Raw genomic sequence first — 17,615 nt, 5'->3', positions numbered from 1 at the left:
TCTGCTGGATCACTAGCCAAATCTTCCATTTTTGTGACTCAGGGACGTGCAAGGATTTTTTGCCGAAGAGCTGGTCGTGATCCTTCACCACCTCCTCTATTAGGGCCTCCAACTCCCTCTCACTGAACTTGTGTTTACGCTTTCTTTCTCCAGCATCCTTCCCCTTCTCCTGTGTGTCCATGGTTCTGTTTTGGTGTATCAGCTAGGTGGTAGCTGTGCAGCTCCTGTGCTTTTGCTCCTGCTCCCTGCCTCTCCAACTGCTTCAGGATCAGTGTAGCTGCATGGATGTGGCCATTTCCTGGTTGTGAGGTCATTAGGAAGCACAGGATTGGCTGATTCACAGCTTTGCGATTTTTTGAAATACCGGATTCGCTAATTACTGATTCGGCAATATGGAATCGGTAATACCGATTCGGTAATGAGGATTCAGTATTTTTAATAGCGATTTTTACCGAATCTCTAAATTTTTTATCTACATCACATATAACGAGTTCTTAATAGCGAATTGGTAAATTTCGCTATTAAGAACTCGCTATTTCGGTTTTAACACATCGGGCCCTAAACCTATTGTAACAAAGACATTTGGAATTCAGAAGTTAAGATTTGTTGCCTGTACATCTCAGATGAAAGACTGTTCAGTCTTGAAACGGTCTGTGCAATTATGCTTGTGTGTTTCACACTGCACAACTGCAGTGAGAGTGAAAACACCCCTTAATGAAGAAGCACCAACTGGCATTGAGAAAGTATTTTCAAACTTGCCCTCCTAAGTGAACTCTGAAACACAAGAGAGACAAAGGAAGAGAAATTACATTGTGAACAATTTTCTTGGATAAGTCTTAGACCTTTATATATTAACTGCTTACTAAAAAATGCACCTGTCACTGAAACAAATAAACACGCTAAGGAATATTGACAATTACAACGTTTTTGCCAGGATGAGGTAATAGGAATATGTGGCATGTTCAAGTGTTCTCTCCCACACTGGTAGACATACCTTGAAGAAACGATTGGTGCTTGGGCAATTGCTAATCAGTGAGAGCATGTCACATACTGTTGAGTTAGAAACTGCTTAGCCACACAATCAAGTAGTAATCTCAGTTCATTCACATATAGCTATTTTGATCATACATAAATTCCTCAAGTAAAACAAATAATACATATTTTTTAGGGTGTTAAGGTGATAAGATATATAATGAAAAAAGAAGCCAAAGCAGATTGTTGTATAACCATATTTATTAAGAACTAATATCAGGTGTCAAGGCCCAACCAACATCAAGAAAATGTTTTGCTCTTTACATATCTTATGTTACAATGTAATATCTTTTGCTTATAATTAAAGTAAAATATAAAAATTACACATGTACACCCTGAACTTTAACATAAAAATATATGTTTTGACTGGATTAATATAACAAAGTAAGTACAGTTTAGATTCAACATTGTTTAATTCCATACATATTACGTTTTGCATATGCTTAATCGTCTGTAACTTTAAACCTTTTGAACATGGCATTTATCGTGTAGCACATGCTCTAGAATCTATTATTTTTCTTATGTACACTGCTTTTGTTCCTTAGTAACTATTGCTTCCAAACTATGTTGCACCTAATGTTTTTCTGTGATTTTACAGAGCAGCAAAATATTACATTGTTTCCATGTATTGAAACATGAACAATTTGTAAACTGCAGAGTGGCATTTTTATATATTTACAGATGCTGTTCTGTGATGTTATGGGACGTTTCTTAATGGTGATTGTTAAGTTAAGATCTGCTGTATGTTAATTAGTATCAGTATTTATCGCTTAACCGTTTTGCACCTAAGGTAGTTTAATTGTGATTTGTCTGCTTATAAACATCTGTTTAAACCTTTAATGATTTGCTATTTATGAATTGTTGATCTGTATTAATTGGGTTGTTTCATGCCGTTGATTGTCATTGTTTTATGTTTTGTGCGTTTAGATGTCCTTTTATGTTTTTTTAATCCAACATAAACTAATTATTGATTGATTGATCAATTAATTTGGTGATGCTTCTGGTACCACCTGGAATAAATCCTTGATCTTGAACAGTTAGGCACACCCATGTATGTTATTTCTGCATCATTACTAGAAGATGCAATCTCAATACTAACTGAAGATGTTTTTCTGCTTGCTCCATCTACAGGCATACCCTAGCAAAACCTTTTGCAATTATTTAAATCTGAAAGTCCACGTACGTCTCACTGCGCTCTGCTTGAGGCATCATGAATATGTTCTGTAAATGAGATATGTGAATGTGTTACTTTAACACTTTATGTTAACGTTTCAATATTAGAAAAACTATTTTTATTTGTTGAGGAATGTAAATATCACTAACCTAGGGAACAGTAGCAATTTAGCTTATGTTCAATCGTATTAAGATAGTATGAATACATGACATTTGCCATTTTGTATTGATCTATCAAATAAGATCAATGTCAACGTTTGTATATCATGTATAGCTTTAACACCAAAAGAGGTTAGTAGTCTGTGAAATGTTATCATGACTTCATTTACTGTTGGACCTGGACTTGCCTGCAGGGTCATTCCTAATCTTTTTGCCTATACTATCCTGTTTCCTGAACACATTTTTGTTGGATTTTTAGACACTGCGCACTTCACCACTGCTAACCAGTGCTAAAGTGCTTATGCTCTGTCCATTAAACATGGTAAAATTGGCTTACACCCAATTTACCTATTTGATTTGCTTGTGAGTCCCTAGTAAAGTGGTACTACTTGTACCCAGGGCCTGTAAATTAAATGGTACAGTGGACCTGCCACACTGATTGCTTCACTCACTAAAGAAGCTCAATAAACATGCCTCTGGTATGCCTGCTGCAGCCTGTGTTGTAGGTTTAAAATGCTATTTCGACCTTACACAATAAACCTCTTTTGAGGATCGAACTTTACTTTTTAATACATATAAGTCACTCCTAAGGTAGGAGCTGAAGAGCCCAAAGGGCAGGGTGAAGTGTATTTAAAAAGCAGGATGTGTGCTTTTAAGTTCTACATGTCCTGGACGTGAAAAACTTCTAAATGTGGGTTTTACTTCTACATGGCCTATCTCTCCTATAGGATAACATTGTAGATGCCTTATTACATTTAATAGGATGTAACATCCAATTGGGAGTAGGTAATCTATGTTTGTGTCTGAAGAATTGTAATTAAAAGCCCTCTTTAATGGTAAAGTTGGATTTTTAGTCACAATTCTGAAATGCCACTTTTAGAAAGTTGCCCTTTTCTTGTCCTAGCGATTTGGTGCTTGCAACCTGATCCTGGATCACATGACTAGGTGTAGCTGGCAGTTGGTCTTTGTACATTGCTCAGAGACAGTGAGACAAAGGGAAGGTAAGTGTTGGCAGGATGGGCCACTCTGAGTTAATGAGGGAGAGGAACTTTCACCTACCACACTTTCACAGCACAAAGTCTCTCTTGAGCAGTCCCAAAGAGGGTTTGTCACTAGTCTTTTGAGACCCCAGACAAGCTAGGGCCAGGGCAGGGAGGAAGGAGATGCCTGACACCTCAGGGGTGGAATACTCTAGAAGTTTCTACTACTTCAAAGTGAGTACCAGGTATAACTATTAGACCGCAGACCCCAACTCTTCTGTTCGCTTAGGGCCTGTGGACTGGTAAGAAGGACTGCTGTGCTGCTAAAAGGACTGACACTGCTGGACTGCTGCCCGGAAGGATGGCTACCCTGCTGTACTGACCTGCTGCTCAGCTGCCACCTTGAAAAGATGAAAACTACTGGACCCACTTATCTAAACCCATGGACCCCATAGTGACTCCAAGGACTAGTTGGCTGGCCTCTTGATCAGAAGCCTCAGGGAGAAAAGTCTTCCTCCAGCCTTGAACCCAGCACCTGGAATCAGCTCTCTGTAAGTCCTGGTCTCTCAAGTGATGCCATCCTAGTCCTGGACCCTTGGAAGTGAACCTGAAGGGCTCATCCGCAGATTCAGCCTAACAGGCGCATTTCCGCTGCTGCTCATCTCCCTCAGAACTGGCGCATCTCCTCCGCCACTTGGGTTGGTATATTTTTCATCTTGTTGGTGAGTTTCTCTGAAAGTAAGCCCAGTCTACATAATGTTACAATAGTCAAAGTGCACTATCTTAACCTCCACCCAGAGGTCAGATTGGAGGTCCATAGGGTGGTTAGCTTAAGTAATTATTTAAGGGGCCACCTTCCAGTAGAATGGGGCATGATTTTTGCCCCACAGAACCTCTTTTGTTTCCTTTATGTTGCTATTCTGTGTATTTTATGGAGGGATTAAAGACTATTTCATAGCAATATTCAAAATAACAACGATAATACTGGCAGATTGACTGAATTCCCTATTTCCCATTAGCATATGGTACTCACCACTAGAGAGCACTGGTTAATTAAATATCTCAGCAATGTTCTTAGGTATATTCTTTCCTTTGCTTGTGTTTTAAATATGTTCTCTTTCTTAAGCCCAATGGTGTCTCAAGAACACCTGTCAGAAGCACTCAAGATATAAAATAACGACAGAAAATAGTAGCTGCTCTGCGGGGCCTCAAAACTGCCCAACTATGCACCTGGCTGAAATTACATGAGCAAAGTTCCTTCCTCTTTATGTAACATCTGTGGTATTGCAACGTAGTCAAAGAATATAAGTACAGGGAAAATGAAACTAAAGAAGAAGTAATTCAGAAGAAGGAAGTGATGTTGTTTTGTTTCCAGCCACTTTGAAATCAGCCCGCGTTTTCGTGTGTGCTGGTATTTTCCTCACTGTCCCACGCTCATCACATGGACAACTTAGTCGGTCTTTTGATTGTATTGTGTTTGACTCATCCACAGACGGACATCGATGAAAGAAAGCACACTGGCTGGGTTCCCCGCTCATCGCTGCATAATGGTCCCCAAATCTCCATCTTTGTGGATTAGCCTCCTTTTGTTTCTTTTATTTTCTCTTGTTTCTCTGCATGCAGCCGATATATCCTGCAGAAACGAAGCTGGCGAACCCGTAGACTGGTGAGTCACTGCAAATAGTTATTGTGATAGCTTTGGGACCAACAACAAAGTCACTAACAAGGACAATCCTTTCAGAGGGTTTGAGGGGAAACACTACAGAGACACCTAAGTGAGAATTTGTTAACTAGCACTAGAAGGAGAACTCTTTAAGTGAAACTAGTACACCAGGCTGCTTCACACTGAACATGTTTTTTTTGTTTACCGATTATCTCCCCTATTTACCTAACCCTATTCTAACACTGACCCTAACTAGAAAAATAACTTTTAAGTAAGCCTACCCTTCCCACCTAACTTCATCTTTGAAAATATCACGATCTCCCCCTAACATCCTTAATTCAAACGCATGATTTTTAACTTCTATTTATGTAAATATTTTTGGTTTAACCCTGTATTATGAAATTGTCATACACGCTGCTAGTGGCCAACTATTCATCATTTATTACGGACGCCCTTGTGAAGGGGAGACAAAAAATTGTAACGAGCAATAGCTAGTTTTGTTTCCTTATTTTAAAACGATCCATGGTGAATCCTGTCTGCAATTATAATTTGAAAACTATATTTGTTCATCTCAAATTGGTGATTCATTTGCTTTCATGTAGCTGGATGGCACATCGTTGGTAACACCACACCTAATAATGATGAATTGCAGATACCATTTTTATGTAATAATGGTATTGTATTTATGACATATGGATCAGTAGTTAGCTTTCTCAGCGCTATCAATTGGAAGCATAAAATGGGGTTCAGGGCGAGGCAGTGGCAGAAGCTGGCATCTTAGTTGCACTGTTTTTGTCTGTTGACAGAAGTAATTGCACTCTTGTCTAGGAGATTGAAAGCACAGTATAGCATTTGGTTTTCAGTAATTTTCCCATTTGTAGGTCAGTAGCCACGTATAGGTTTTCCATTAAAGCATTCTAGAGGGGGCAGACTGAGAGGCATATTCTCAAGGACTCATCGCCGATTTAGCTGCACTTTTCCGCCACGAAAGTGGCGATAGATTTATTGCCCTATTCACAAGCCTGCACTAACAGCCAACATCGTCAGTTTACCTGCGATAGCTGCCGCTAAGAACATAGCCAAGGCTGACAGTGACAACTAACGCTAATAATATGCAGAGTAGGCGTTGCCGTCCAAAAACTCACGATAACACCACGTCGCGATATTTTCAACGACCAGCTATATCGGCGATGCGGTCCAAAAACAGGCGATAAAGCACATTAGCAGCAGGGACTTAAGACCTGCTTTTTTCGGGCCTTAAGTAGGATGAAAACCTGCAGTATAAAGCGAGCCCAGCCCAGAGCCACATCTGAAGACCAACAGATGCCATGGAGCTGCTAATCATGCAGATTGGAGACCCAAGAGGGCCACAACACCCACCGCCACCACCCCCAGGACCACCCCCACCCCCAGGACAACCCCCCCAGACTACCACTGAGGCAGCGCAGAACAAGACAGCAGCTCTTCTGAAAATGCACCAGCCTCAGAGACTTAACGCCATAGGATGTCATTGTCCACTACAGGCTCCAAAGGACAACCATCTTCCGCATCCTGACCCACATTGCCCACAGGCTGACGGTACCAACACAGCAGACAACCAACATCCCTATACAGATAAAGCTGCTGGCTGTGCTGCACTTGTTGGCCTCTGATACCTTCCAACCAACAGCTGCCAGAGTCGGAGGAGTTTCACAGCCAGCCCTATCAAAGTTCCTCACACCTGTCTTGGATGCCATCATCAGCTTGATACCCCAGCACCTTCACTTCCCCCACACTGCGCAGGAACAGCTGGAGACCAAGCAAGGCTTCTATGCCATAGCTAGCTTCCCGCACGTGTTGGGGGCAATGCGCACATGTCCTCCTTTTGCCCCCTGCTGATACTGCACACAATTACCGCAACAGAAAGCAAACGGATTCCATCAATGTGCAGGCAATAGTGGACCACCAGCGACTGATCACCAATGTCGTCGCCAACTTCCCAGGCAGTGTGCATGATTCCTACATTTTCCAACAGTCCATCATCAACCAGCGCTTTCAGGATGGCACCTATGGAAAAGCAATGCTCGTTGGTAAGTACCAACGGAACATACCACTCACCTCAACTCCACAATCATACAGCTCACAACTGTGGGAATGCACACGTAACAAAATCACATACAACATGGGGAGAGGAGTTGGCCTAACAGCTAGGGCGTCCGACCTCGAATCTGGGGAACTGGGTTTGAGTCTCGGCAATGATGCTGAACATCCTGTGATTCTGGGCAAATCACCTAATATCCCGTGCCTTAACAAAAAAAAGAAGACTTTTTTTATGTGTCCTCATGTAATGCAACTGGTGCTATGTAAAGCGCTCCGATACCTGATTCGGGTCAAGTTTGCACTATATAAAACTCTGTAAAAAAAACACAACAAAAAAAAAACCATGCCAACCAACATGCCCACCTACCAGACACGACAACACAAGTAACTGTGGCAACAGGGGCCAGACATGTAGACAAACCAGCCACAAAGGCATGAGGAAAGATAGAGGGTTGTGCCCTCTTAATTGATCAACGTTGGTAAACAATAAACATCAAAGAATTTTTCTGATATTTATCACGTCCTTGGTTTTATTTGTATATCCATAAATAGAGTGCAGATAGAGATTATGAAGAGAAAAGCCGACACGTGTTTCGCCCTAGTGGCCCATTGGCCGTGGGCTTTTTCAAGGCTAAAATGGTGGAGTTGGAAAAGGGGGGATTAAAGGTGAATAGATTTATAATAAAGAAGAAAATAAAATAGAGAAGGGAGGTCACAGAGTAAGAAATTGCAAGGTGATGGTAATGTAAATGGGACATGTGAAGTCAGGAGATAAGGTAATGTGGGTTGAAATTGCGATATTTAGAATAGAAAAGTTTGGGTGACACAGCGAGAGAGAGAGAGAAAAAGAAGGATATTTTCGGAAAAGAAGGAGTAGTGGTTTGGGAAGAGAAAGACACAAGGGGGGTAAGGACAGAAAAGCGAGAAAAATTAAGAAGAAAGGAGAAAAAAGAGAACATAAGGACAAATGAGAAGGGAAAAAAAGGGGATTACATGATTAAGCTTAATTGCAAAAAACATAAGGGTGTTATATATCATTACATAGTGGAGAATGTCATATTGGGTATTCATAGACATGATAATTGCAAGACCATATATAGGACAAATATATGAGGCATCATTATTCAACAGGTACAGTTCCCATATTGATTACATATGGACATGAATAGGAAAGTGAGGAACTTTACAGTGGTATCACCTGTGTGGTCAGAGACATGATAATTGCAAGGCCATTTATGGAGCATGTGTATACTGACAGGTAAAAAATCATTATGCAACAGATGTGGTTTACCATATTGAAACCGTATGGACATGAACTATTGCCGGTGATGTCACCTGTGCTGTCAACAAAAGCGAAATATGGCAGACGGGAAAGATGTCTTATAAACGGCTGCCTAATTATTATGTGTTAACGAGCGAAGGTTAAATCTATATGATGTCAGATGTATTGTCAGAAACAAATTGAGCATACATCAAGAAATGCCTTCCTGATTAAAACATCCAAAAAAGATGGAAAGAAAATGAAAAAACGGTACAACAACCAAAGTAAGAATGCATAATTGTAGTACTTCATTATTCAAAACTAAACATTACAACTGCTTACCAGAGCTTCGTTATCATCAATATCTTCCTATTCGAGAAAGCAAAGAGACGTGAGATCACTAAGGGTTGCTAATGTTGTGAGTTCGAGTCATTGACTAAAGGACATTTGGGCTGGGGGACCAAAGGTTAATGTCGGTAGGTGAACGGGAAATGTAATCGTGAAAAAACCTCATTAGGGGCTTGTGAACGTGAAAAGGCCGAAAGCCGACTAATAATTTGTTACGTTAATTATATGAATCCTATGAAGTGTACTTCATGCAGGGAGAGTAAACATGAAACGCGGCTTATAGCGGTGCGGAGAGGGGGCGCGTTTGAAAGTGCGAAGCCTTTGGGTTAAAATCTGGCGCGCTAAAGAAAATGCGTGGATAGGCGTTTAAATAGTTAATTGTCTTTCACAGAGTACAAAAGGGCGCGCTGAAATAAACTGAGGAAATACGCGGATGAGCTTTTAAAATGTTAAATGTCTTCTACAGAAGACATGTGAACGCGCTGAAATGAAATGCGGAGGGACTGAACAAGATAACCCCTCTCACCTTTGAAAATTAATTCCTTCGTCTCTGCGGTCCCAGACCAACCGAAATCCGGTTTGCGCTGTCAGATATAACCGGACACCTGTCCTGACGTCAGCCAGCTCGAGAAAGCTGACGTACTGTTAATAGTAAGGGTGGGCGTAGTGGGCGTAGTGGGGCTACGTGAAGCAGCGTGTAGTGTGCCCAAATATACGCACACTCACGCGCTCCGCGTAGCCCCACTACGCGCCGCCCGCCTCCCGCCCACCCTCCTTTTAAATAATACCCTGCATGTTAAATAATTAAAAGTAAAGAGACTTACCTGAAGCACGGCGTCTCCGGGGCTCCCTCTTCCTCGTTTCCAACTTCTTGTGACAAATGCGCATGCGCGGGCGTCCGCGCATGCGCATTTGTCACAAGAAGTTGAAAACGAGGAAGAGGGAGCCCCGGAGATGCCGCGCTTCAGGTAAGTCTCTTTACTTTTAATTATTTAACATGCAAGATATGATTTAAAAGGAGGGCAGGCAGGGGAGACGGGTGGCGGGCGGCAGGCAGCTACGCTTCGCCCTGGCTTGTGCGTAGCGCTTGCCTGCTTCGCCTACTTCAAAAACTGCGAAGCAGGCAGCGCTACGTACACTGCGTGGGTGAAGCATAGTGTAACGCCCAGGGTTAGTTAATAGCAAAGGCCACTGAAGAGTTACTGTGCTATGGTGCAGAAAAATGAGAACCACAAACTAAAAACCATGAGTTTAAGAATCAAAACAAAAATACATCATCCCTGGCAAAGAATTGGCTGGGTCTTAACGGAAAAGAAAATTAAAACATAAAATAGAGGGCATCTAGATGGGCCAGTGCCGGCAAAGGCCACTGTATGATTAATGAGTTGAGAGACTAGTGTGAGTTGGTCCCCAGAATCCGCAGAATATAAGCGCATACGGATCAAGTCTGACATTATTAGTCAAAAGCAATGCAGAAGGGGTAAGAACACATGAACACATTAGAAAATGGATACGGCGATCTCCAAGAGGGTAGGGTGGTTCTAATTAGCTTGTGCAACACATTATTATTGGTGACGTTATAAAGGGAAAAATACTTAACATGTGGGTTAAGGTCTTGAAATCTTGACATGGATCACATGGCATATCACGGAATCTGTGAGTGTGTGGAATGACAGAAAAGGGGCGGTATAGAACAAAACTTAGACCTAAACACGGCAACACATGCAAGTGTAAAGGCAAGGAGTTAGTAGGTGATCAGTGTAAATGTTAATGTGTACAGCAAAAGTTCATAGGAGACAATGAAGGTGTCCTGAGTTTCATTTGAGAAGAGTATGGGGTGAAACATCTCATTAATGTAACCAATAATGCATTTCTGCATCTTTGTTGAGGCCGAGGGTTGTAGCATTAAGACGCATAATATATTCACTCTCTCTGCGTCTCATGGTGAGTTCCCGATTTCCTCCTCTCGATGCTGGTTTGGTGATTTCCAGTCCAAAGAATTTGAAGGTCTTCCGGTGTGGGTGAAATTCTTGGAAATGTTCAGTTAGAGGTGGTCCCACCTCTTCTTTATTGATGTTTCGATAGTGTCCCAAGATTCTGATTTTGTGCGGCCTGATCGTGCTTCCTATGTAGATTTTGTTGCAGGGGCAGATTATAATATAGATTGCATATAATGATGTGCATGTGATCCAATCTTTGATTCGAATGGTGGTGTTAGAGTCATGCTTGTATTCAATTTGTTTATTGGCTCCCAATTTGCACGCATTACAATCGTGGCAGATGTAGAAGCCAAAAGGCTTAGTCAGGAAATTGGTCTTGGTTTTAGTCCTTTTACCTTTAAATTCAGATTTGCATAGAATTTGTTTGAGGTTCTTGGCTCTCCTAAAGCCCAATTGAGGGTATTCCTCCATCTGGTTGGTTAGTGAGGAATTGGAGGTCAGAAGATACCAGTGTCTTTTTAACCTCTTCAGTGCCCATGACGAGATAGTCTTGTCATGGAGCACGGTCGCGCTGTGCCCATGACGAGACTATCTCATCATGAACCCCACCCACTAATAAAACGCCCGGCACAGGAGGGGGAAAGGGCGTGGCACAGAAGGGGTTAAGGCTTTCCTGATGCACTAATGCCCATTATGATAGTCTGTTAGAAACCTGATCGTGTTTTGTCTCTCATTTCCTGCAGTATCTTTGGGTTTAAGTAGGTCGTCCCTTGACAATTTTTCACAGTCTTTGGATGTCTTTTCAAGGAGTTTTTTGGGTTATCCCCGGTTCAATAGTCTCTGAGTTAGGAGTTCCGATCTCTCTTTGTAGGCATCAAGTTTACTACAATTTCTTCTCATACGTTGGTATTCCCCTTTTGGGATGTTGTCAATTGTTTTATTTGGGTGACAGCTGTCCACTCGAAGTATTGAATTAGCTGAGGTTGGTTTCCGGAAGGTTTTGGTTTGTAGTTTGTTGTCCTCTACATATATGGTTATGTCTAGGAAGTCTATTTGGTTGGGTGAGATATTGTTGGTGGTTGGTGGTTTGGATATTCCATCTATGTGTGCCACAAAGGCATAAAGGCATAGCCCCTCTGCCACACAATTGCAGAATGTGGGGAGAGGTGGGAACCAAGAAGGTGCGAAGGAGGCAAGTGACCCATGAATAAGAATGTACACAATGCCAAGTGTGGCAGTGATGTGCTGGACAGTCTTGAGTATGCAGAACACAGACACATCCATGTGGACATATACTGCTGGTGTTTGTAGTGTTATGGACAGTGGACGCAACCATGTTACCTCAGGCAGTGGGGAAGACCGTGGACATGTAGCTATGTCGCCCTCCCTGTAAGCGTAAGTGTAGTGGGCTCAGTCAGCGTACACCAGTCCAGCGTAGGAGTGTGAATAAATAGCCCGAGCTCTGGGCATGGTTCACTTCCGGGATGGCCACCAAAGTAACTACTGCGTGTGTCTCTGAGTCTGCCATATCCTGACCACAGGCCTACACACACATGGCCAACCACCTTCAACGGCCAAACTTACACTAGACGAGGTGGCTACGTCACATGTCACCCGGCGCACATCTCGTAATTGCCTGCAGGGGCGTGTCTGCCAGGGTGACGCCCCTCACCCTGCCACGAGGCCGCCGCAATGACAAGTGGTGCCTGCGCAATCCTGTGCTCCTGCTGCACCCCAGCCCGTTGGTTCCCAGACCCGTCCGGCGCCCAGCGTCGAATGCCCACCCCTGCGTACCCAGGCCTCACTTCTCACCTGCCGCCACCGGCGTGTCTCTAAGAGGGCCCACCATGTGCCAGTGCAATCTTCAAGCCCAAGACCCGCGAGCTTGGCAGCCTCCTCAGCCATTCGCTGGCTTCCACGCAACAGGCCCCCAGCGCACCCTGCGGAACAGCACCGTAGAGTTCTGTGTGTGCTGACAGCTCCCTCTGGCCTACACTGCGGTCCAGCAGGTCTCACACAAATCAAATCCAGTCCGGACCTCCAGGCCTACAGCATCATCGCAGGCTGCACAAGCTCAGCTCTTCAGGTGGGCCTACCTCAGTGCACCGCAAGTTACCGCCACTTGGCCGTAGGCCCGTGCCAGAAGCAGTGTCTCAGGTGCCACTACCTCTGTGCACCACAAGTCACCGTCCAGCCTCCAGGCCTACTGCATCATCGCAGGCTGAACACCCGCTCAGCTCTTCAGGTGCCACTACCTCTGTGTCCCGTGGGGCTACTCCACAAGTCCTCCTCCAGCAGCCAACAGCATGTCCTCGGTAATGCCACTGGAGCCCTTCACAGTCACGGGGCCACCCCCGTCCCAGGCAGGCCGCTGGAAAGCCTGGGTGAGCATCTGGAGATGTACTCCGAAGCACACAACATTCCAGTGCCGCCACGTGTGAGGAGTGTGAAGAAATGGCCCGGGGCTCTAAGCGTGGTTCAGTTCTAGGCTCTGGGCGTGGTTCCGTTCTGGGCTGGCCACAAAAGTAACTATGGCGTGTGTTTCTGTTGTAGTGTCGGTGCCACCCGCACCTTAATCGACGATGTTGCAATGTAGCATGCACCCAGAGGGCGGGCTCGCCCGAATGGATAAATAAAGGAGTGCAAGACCGCTCGGGGTTTTGGCTCATACATGCCAACTGTTGTGTGTGGATCTGCAGGCCATGGAAGATCCCCGCTACATCTCCCTGGTGTGCAGCCGTGGCAGCCATTCTTTCCACCTGAATCCGCTCCATGTTCTCCATGATCCTCCGCATGTGTCCCATCTCCCGGCTGACATCGCTGGAGCCACTCTGACTAGACAGTTGTTCTTGTCTCAGAGTCATGACTCCAGCGATGTCAGGCATGGCTTGTTGGAGGACATGGAGTAGACTGTGGGTGTCCGTGAGGGACTGTAAGTGGTCCCTGATGTGACTTAGACACCAATGTATGGCATCTAGTTTAGCTGCCATGAGGTCGAACCCCACCCGCACCTGATCAGTCATCTCCTTCTGGCCCTCTAACACACAGCATTGGAATGCCATGCGTTAGTCGTGGGGGTCCTGGGAGACAGCTGTGGTGGTGGGTGCTTCCTGCTGTGTGGTGTGTGCAGGGGGTGGGGTCTCCTTGATGCAGCTGGGCTGCCCTGCTCCTGGGGGTGGGGTGCTGAGGGTGTCCATGACCTGTTGGAGGGCGTCAGTGTCGATGGTGTGGAGGTCCTCTTCATCATCAGTGAAGAAATGTATGGTCTGCTCTGCATGAAGTGCTGATTCTCCCTCGGCAATGTAAAGGGGAGATCCAGTTTAACAGTGTGTTCCATGTATGTTCACGCATTGGACAAGTTTACAAACAGACTGCATGAAAATTTACATTGTGACTGTTTGGGAGGAGATGCCTATTTGATGCAGGACAGTAGACATTTCTACACCATCAGGGATGTGAGGTTATACTTGTACATTATCATCTCACAGTTCCCTGCTGTGCCAAATGTGATTGGCCAGTTTCTACACACAAGAGGCAGTTGTGTCTTCTGTTCTTTTGTGAAAGTGTTGCAGTTTGTACCACATTGTTGTCAATTGTTGTCAATGTTGATGTACTCTGATTCTTATGTGTGTATGCCGCATTGTGGGAGAGTCACCCCTGCAGCTCTGATTTTACTGGCCCTTCTCCCTTTCAGGCGGTGTGCCTTCACTTCTGTGCTTACACAGTGCTGAGATGTTGCAGACTTGGGTACATTTGGCTCTTGGTGGGAGTTGGGACTCTTGGGCATGGTTTGTCCGCAGATGTCTTGTTGACATCAGGGGGTATTTGTGCAAGTGGATGTGTCAGAGTGTGACCTGCTCCTTTACAGATGTGGTCCACACTCAGCCACCTCAGTGTCATGGCGTGCACCATGTCATGATAATTGGACTGCAGCCATGCTAATCGTCATGCAGTGTCACTTGCATTGTCAGTGTTGCTCATGGACCTGCAGCTTTGCTGGGTTCAGCACATGTGCATGGGTTTATTGTGAGATTAGTGATGTGTAGGGAGGGCCCCCTCTGGGCAAATTGTCGTTGGGGCTTTTCTGCTTTTTCTTTGAGTGCTGCAGTATGCCAAGGAGATCAGGGGCTTGATACAGAATCATTGTGGGTGTGCACTGTGCTATACTTAATTGTGCATGTGTGCCATTGTGCCCATCTCCCCCCGTGCCCCCAGTCGCTGGTCGTTACTCATCCTGTTGCTGTTGGGTCAGGTCATGTTCAGCAGTGTCCGGTCCCCCAACTCCTGCCACCGTCTCCCACTGATGACTGTGGACACCATTTCCTCCATCTCATCCAGCTCCTGCTGTGGTGCTGGACTCCAACCTCCAGTCTGCATTGCTGTTTTCCGGTTGTTAGCGAGTTTCAGCTTGGTTTTGCGCTTCACATCATTCCAGCGCTCCTTGCAGTTGTTCACTTCCCTTCTCTTCACTCCAACTGCATTCACCTTGGCCAAGATGGACTGCCATATTACATTTTTAGTTGCTAATGACACAGTGGAGGTGATGAACAGTTGTTGGTGGTGTTCTATCACTCTGTAATCAGGATCTTGTTTTCCTGCGGACTGAATCGCGAGTTCCTCTTCTTCTTCTCCTTGCCCTTCTCCTTTCCTGAGGTCCCTGGCTGGTCCTCCGGGGGATTTGTGGGGTTCTGGTTGGCCTCTGTAGTTGCTCCAGCTTTCTCCATGGTGCTTCTCAGTTGTTTGTGGGTTTTTTTCCCAGCTTTTATGGTGATTTTTCCCGCGTGATGTGGGAATAGCAAGCCTGGCGCTGCTTATCGCTGATATTTTTATCACTGTTGGGCCCATCGCCACTTTTTTCGCGTTCGGCTTTTTATCGGCATCCCAGTCATTTTAATGCGGAAATTTGAAGCGTTATCGGGAAACTATCGCCTGTTGCCGGCGTGCTGAGAATACGCTGTTAACACGGCGTTCGTTTCCTGTGATAGACGGCATTGTGTAAAATTGCGTTAACCTAGGTTTTCAATAATTATCACCCGTTCTTGAGAAAATCCCCTTGAGTCTTTAAGACCCAGATTCACCAAGCCTTGTGTCAAGGTGACGCAAGGCAACGCAAGGGCTTAAATGATATTTACAGAGCCATGCAAAGCCACCTTGTGTTGCTCAGCTTGGCTTAGTAAATCTAAAGTAACAAAAGGGAGCACAAATCACTGTCTTGGGTTACTCTGCATTGGGAAGGCGTTGCATGCGTAGAGTGTGGATGCTCCCACGCATCCACCCATGGATTTTGGAGCATTCCCACATTTACTAAGTGTAGTAAACCTGGGACAGCGTCAAAATGCTATGCCATCTCAGCAGAGGCGTAATGAGGAGAAATATGTTTATTTCTCCTTGTTATTTCCTCTTTCTACGTGTGCTGCATTCTGCAAATAAAGAAAATGGAAGGAAATTTGCTCATGTAGTTCCAGCCACGTACATAGTCCTGCAGTTTAAAGGCACTAGCACATCAGCTAGTATTTTCTGTTGTTATTTGATATCTTGTGTGCTTTTTAACAGGTGTTCCTGAGACACCATTGGCTTAAGAAAGAAAGCACATTTAAAACACAGGCAAGGTAAGGATTTACCTACTAACACTGGTAAGATATGTTCTTTAAACCAGTGCTCTTTGGTGGTGGGTACCATATGCGAGTGGTAAATGGTGAATTCAGTCAATCTGCCAGAATAGTATCTTTGTTCTTTTGAATATTACTATGAAAGCAAAGCTTCCACAGGAGGCTCTCTTGCATTCTGCAGCACACGTAGAAAGAGGAAAATGCCTCTGAGGAATGTTTTGTGCAGGAAGGTGTCCCTTCATGCGTAAAATCAATCCTGCCTGTAATGCAGGTACCCTTGCACCATGGTTCGAGGTTGCATGCATTGTCTCTAGTCAGCACTCTGTGTCCCAGCACAGAGAGAGAGCAGGAATGCACATAATATGCACATAAATATAGTGCATTCCTGATCTTTACTTGACACAGAGCAGCACAGCAAGTTGCCTTGCTGGTTTGCATCAAATGTTAAGAAATTTAGGGCTGAGTGTCCATTCTGGAGTTTTGCTTGGCGGCAAATTGTGGTACCCTGATCAGCTGTTTCAGGATAAGATAGTTGCTTTGTTTGCACTGAATGCTTGGATCCCTCTTAGTAGTGAATATAAGTTAGATTAAAATTAGACCTGATTCCCTGGCAGAGGGCCCTGGTGACTGGAAGTACCAATGTGGGGTTATCTTAGCAGACTGAAACTGCTGAGGAACTAATAAGTCACCAAACCTAGCTGTCCGAAGAAAAAGGATCTATGATCATGTTGAGGCCCTACTCCATTATCTTCAAACATTGAGGAAGGTGATGCTACTTTATCTCCCACATGCTCTGTGCCAAAACTCAACTCCCTTTTGTTTCAGATGTTTAAAAGGTAGTGTGGGGTCTGTTTGAAGTATCTGGAGCAGGCATCAGTTATTGCTGAACCATTCTAATTATACTTCTAGTTCTACGTTCAGAGATGTCACGGGTAAAATGCACAGTCACCTCTAATCTTCATTGGGCCAGTTACAAGTGATTTTGCATCATAAAAATTGGCCCCTGAGAGATGTGGGCATAGTTACAGGCCTCGCTACACCTAAATGATTGTGGAACTTCAGTCATCTGTGCATCGATACTGTAGTACCCAGAACGCCATTACGAGCCCTCAAGAGTTGTCGGTAATTAGGGCTACATTTTTTTAAACTGTTAGGCATGCCCTCTTTTAATCTAAAAAAATTGTTAAGAAGTTGCTACTTCAAAGTAGCACTAACATACTGGTATCACCATCTGCATTGGAATCCATTAGTCACACTCCACAAATTGCTTTCCTGTACCTAAAGTCAAAGAGCCATAAACATATCTAAGGTGTGTTCCCAATGCCAGAGTGTGCCAAAACCTTCTGGTTTTCTTTATGAATCATTTTCTGA

The 17,615-nt window shown here is 44.4% G+C and overlaps 1 protein-coding gene across 1 annotated transcript in view; it reads left to right on the top strand.

Annotated features, from left to right (window-relative positions):
* Positions 1–4,665: 4,665 nt before the first annotated feature.
* Positions 4,666–17,615, top strand: part of LOC146834536 (deoxyribonuclease-2-beta-like) — a 278,688-nt gene continuing 265,738 nt past the window's right edge. Inside the window, exon 1 of the mRNA XM_085600118.1 lies at positions 4,666–5,010. Coding sequence (XP_085456244.1) covers positions 4,847–5,010 — 164 coding nt within the window. The 5' untranslated portion in view covers positions 4,666–4,846. The remainder of the gene's footprint in view (positions 5,011–17,615) is intronic.

The sequence above is a fragment of the Triturus cristatus genome, chromosome 4_2, assembly GCF_964204655.1.
Source record: "Triturus cristatus chromosome 4_2, aTriCri1.1, whole genome shotgun sequence".
NCBI classification, from domain to species: domain Eukaryota; kingdom Metazoa; phylum Chordata; class Amphibia; order Caudata; family Salamandridae; genus Triturus; species Triturus cristatus.
Note: the sequence above shows the minus strand (reverse complement) of the source record. Positions and strands in the feature narration are given on the sequence as shown.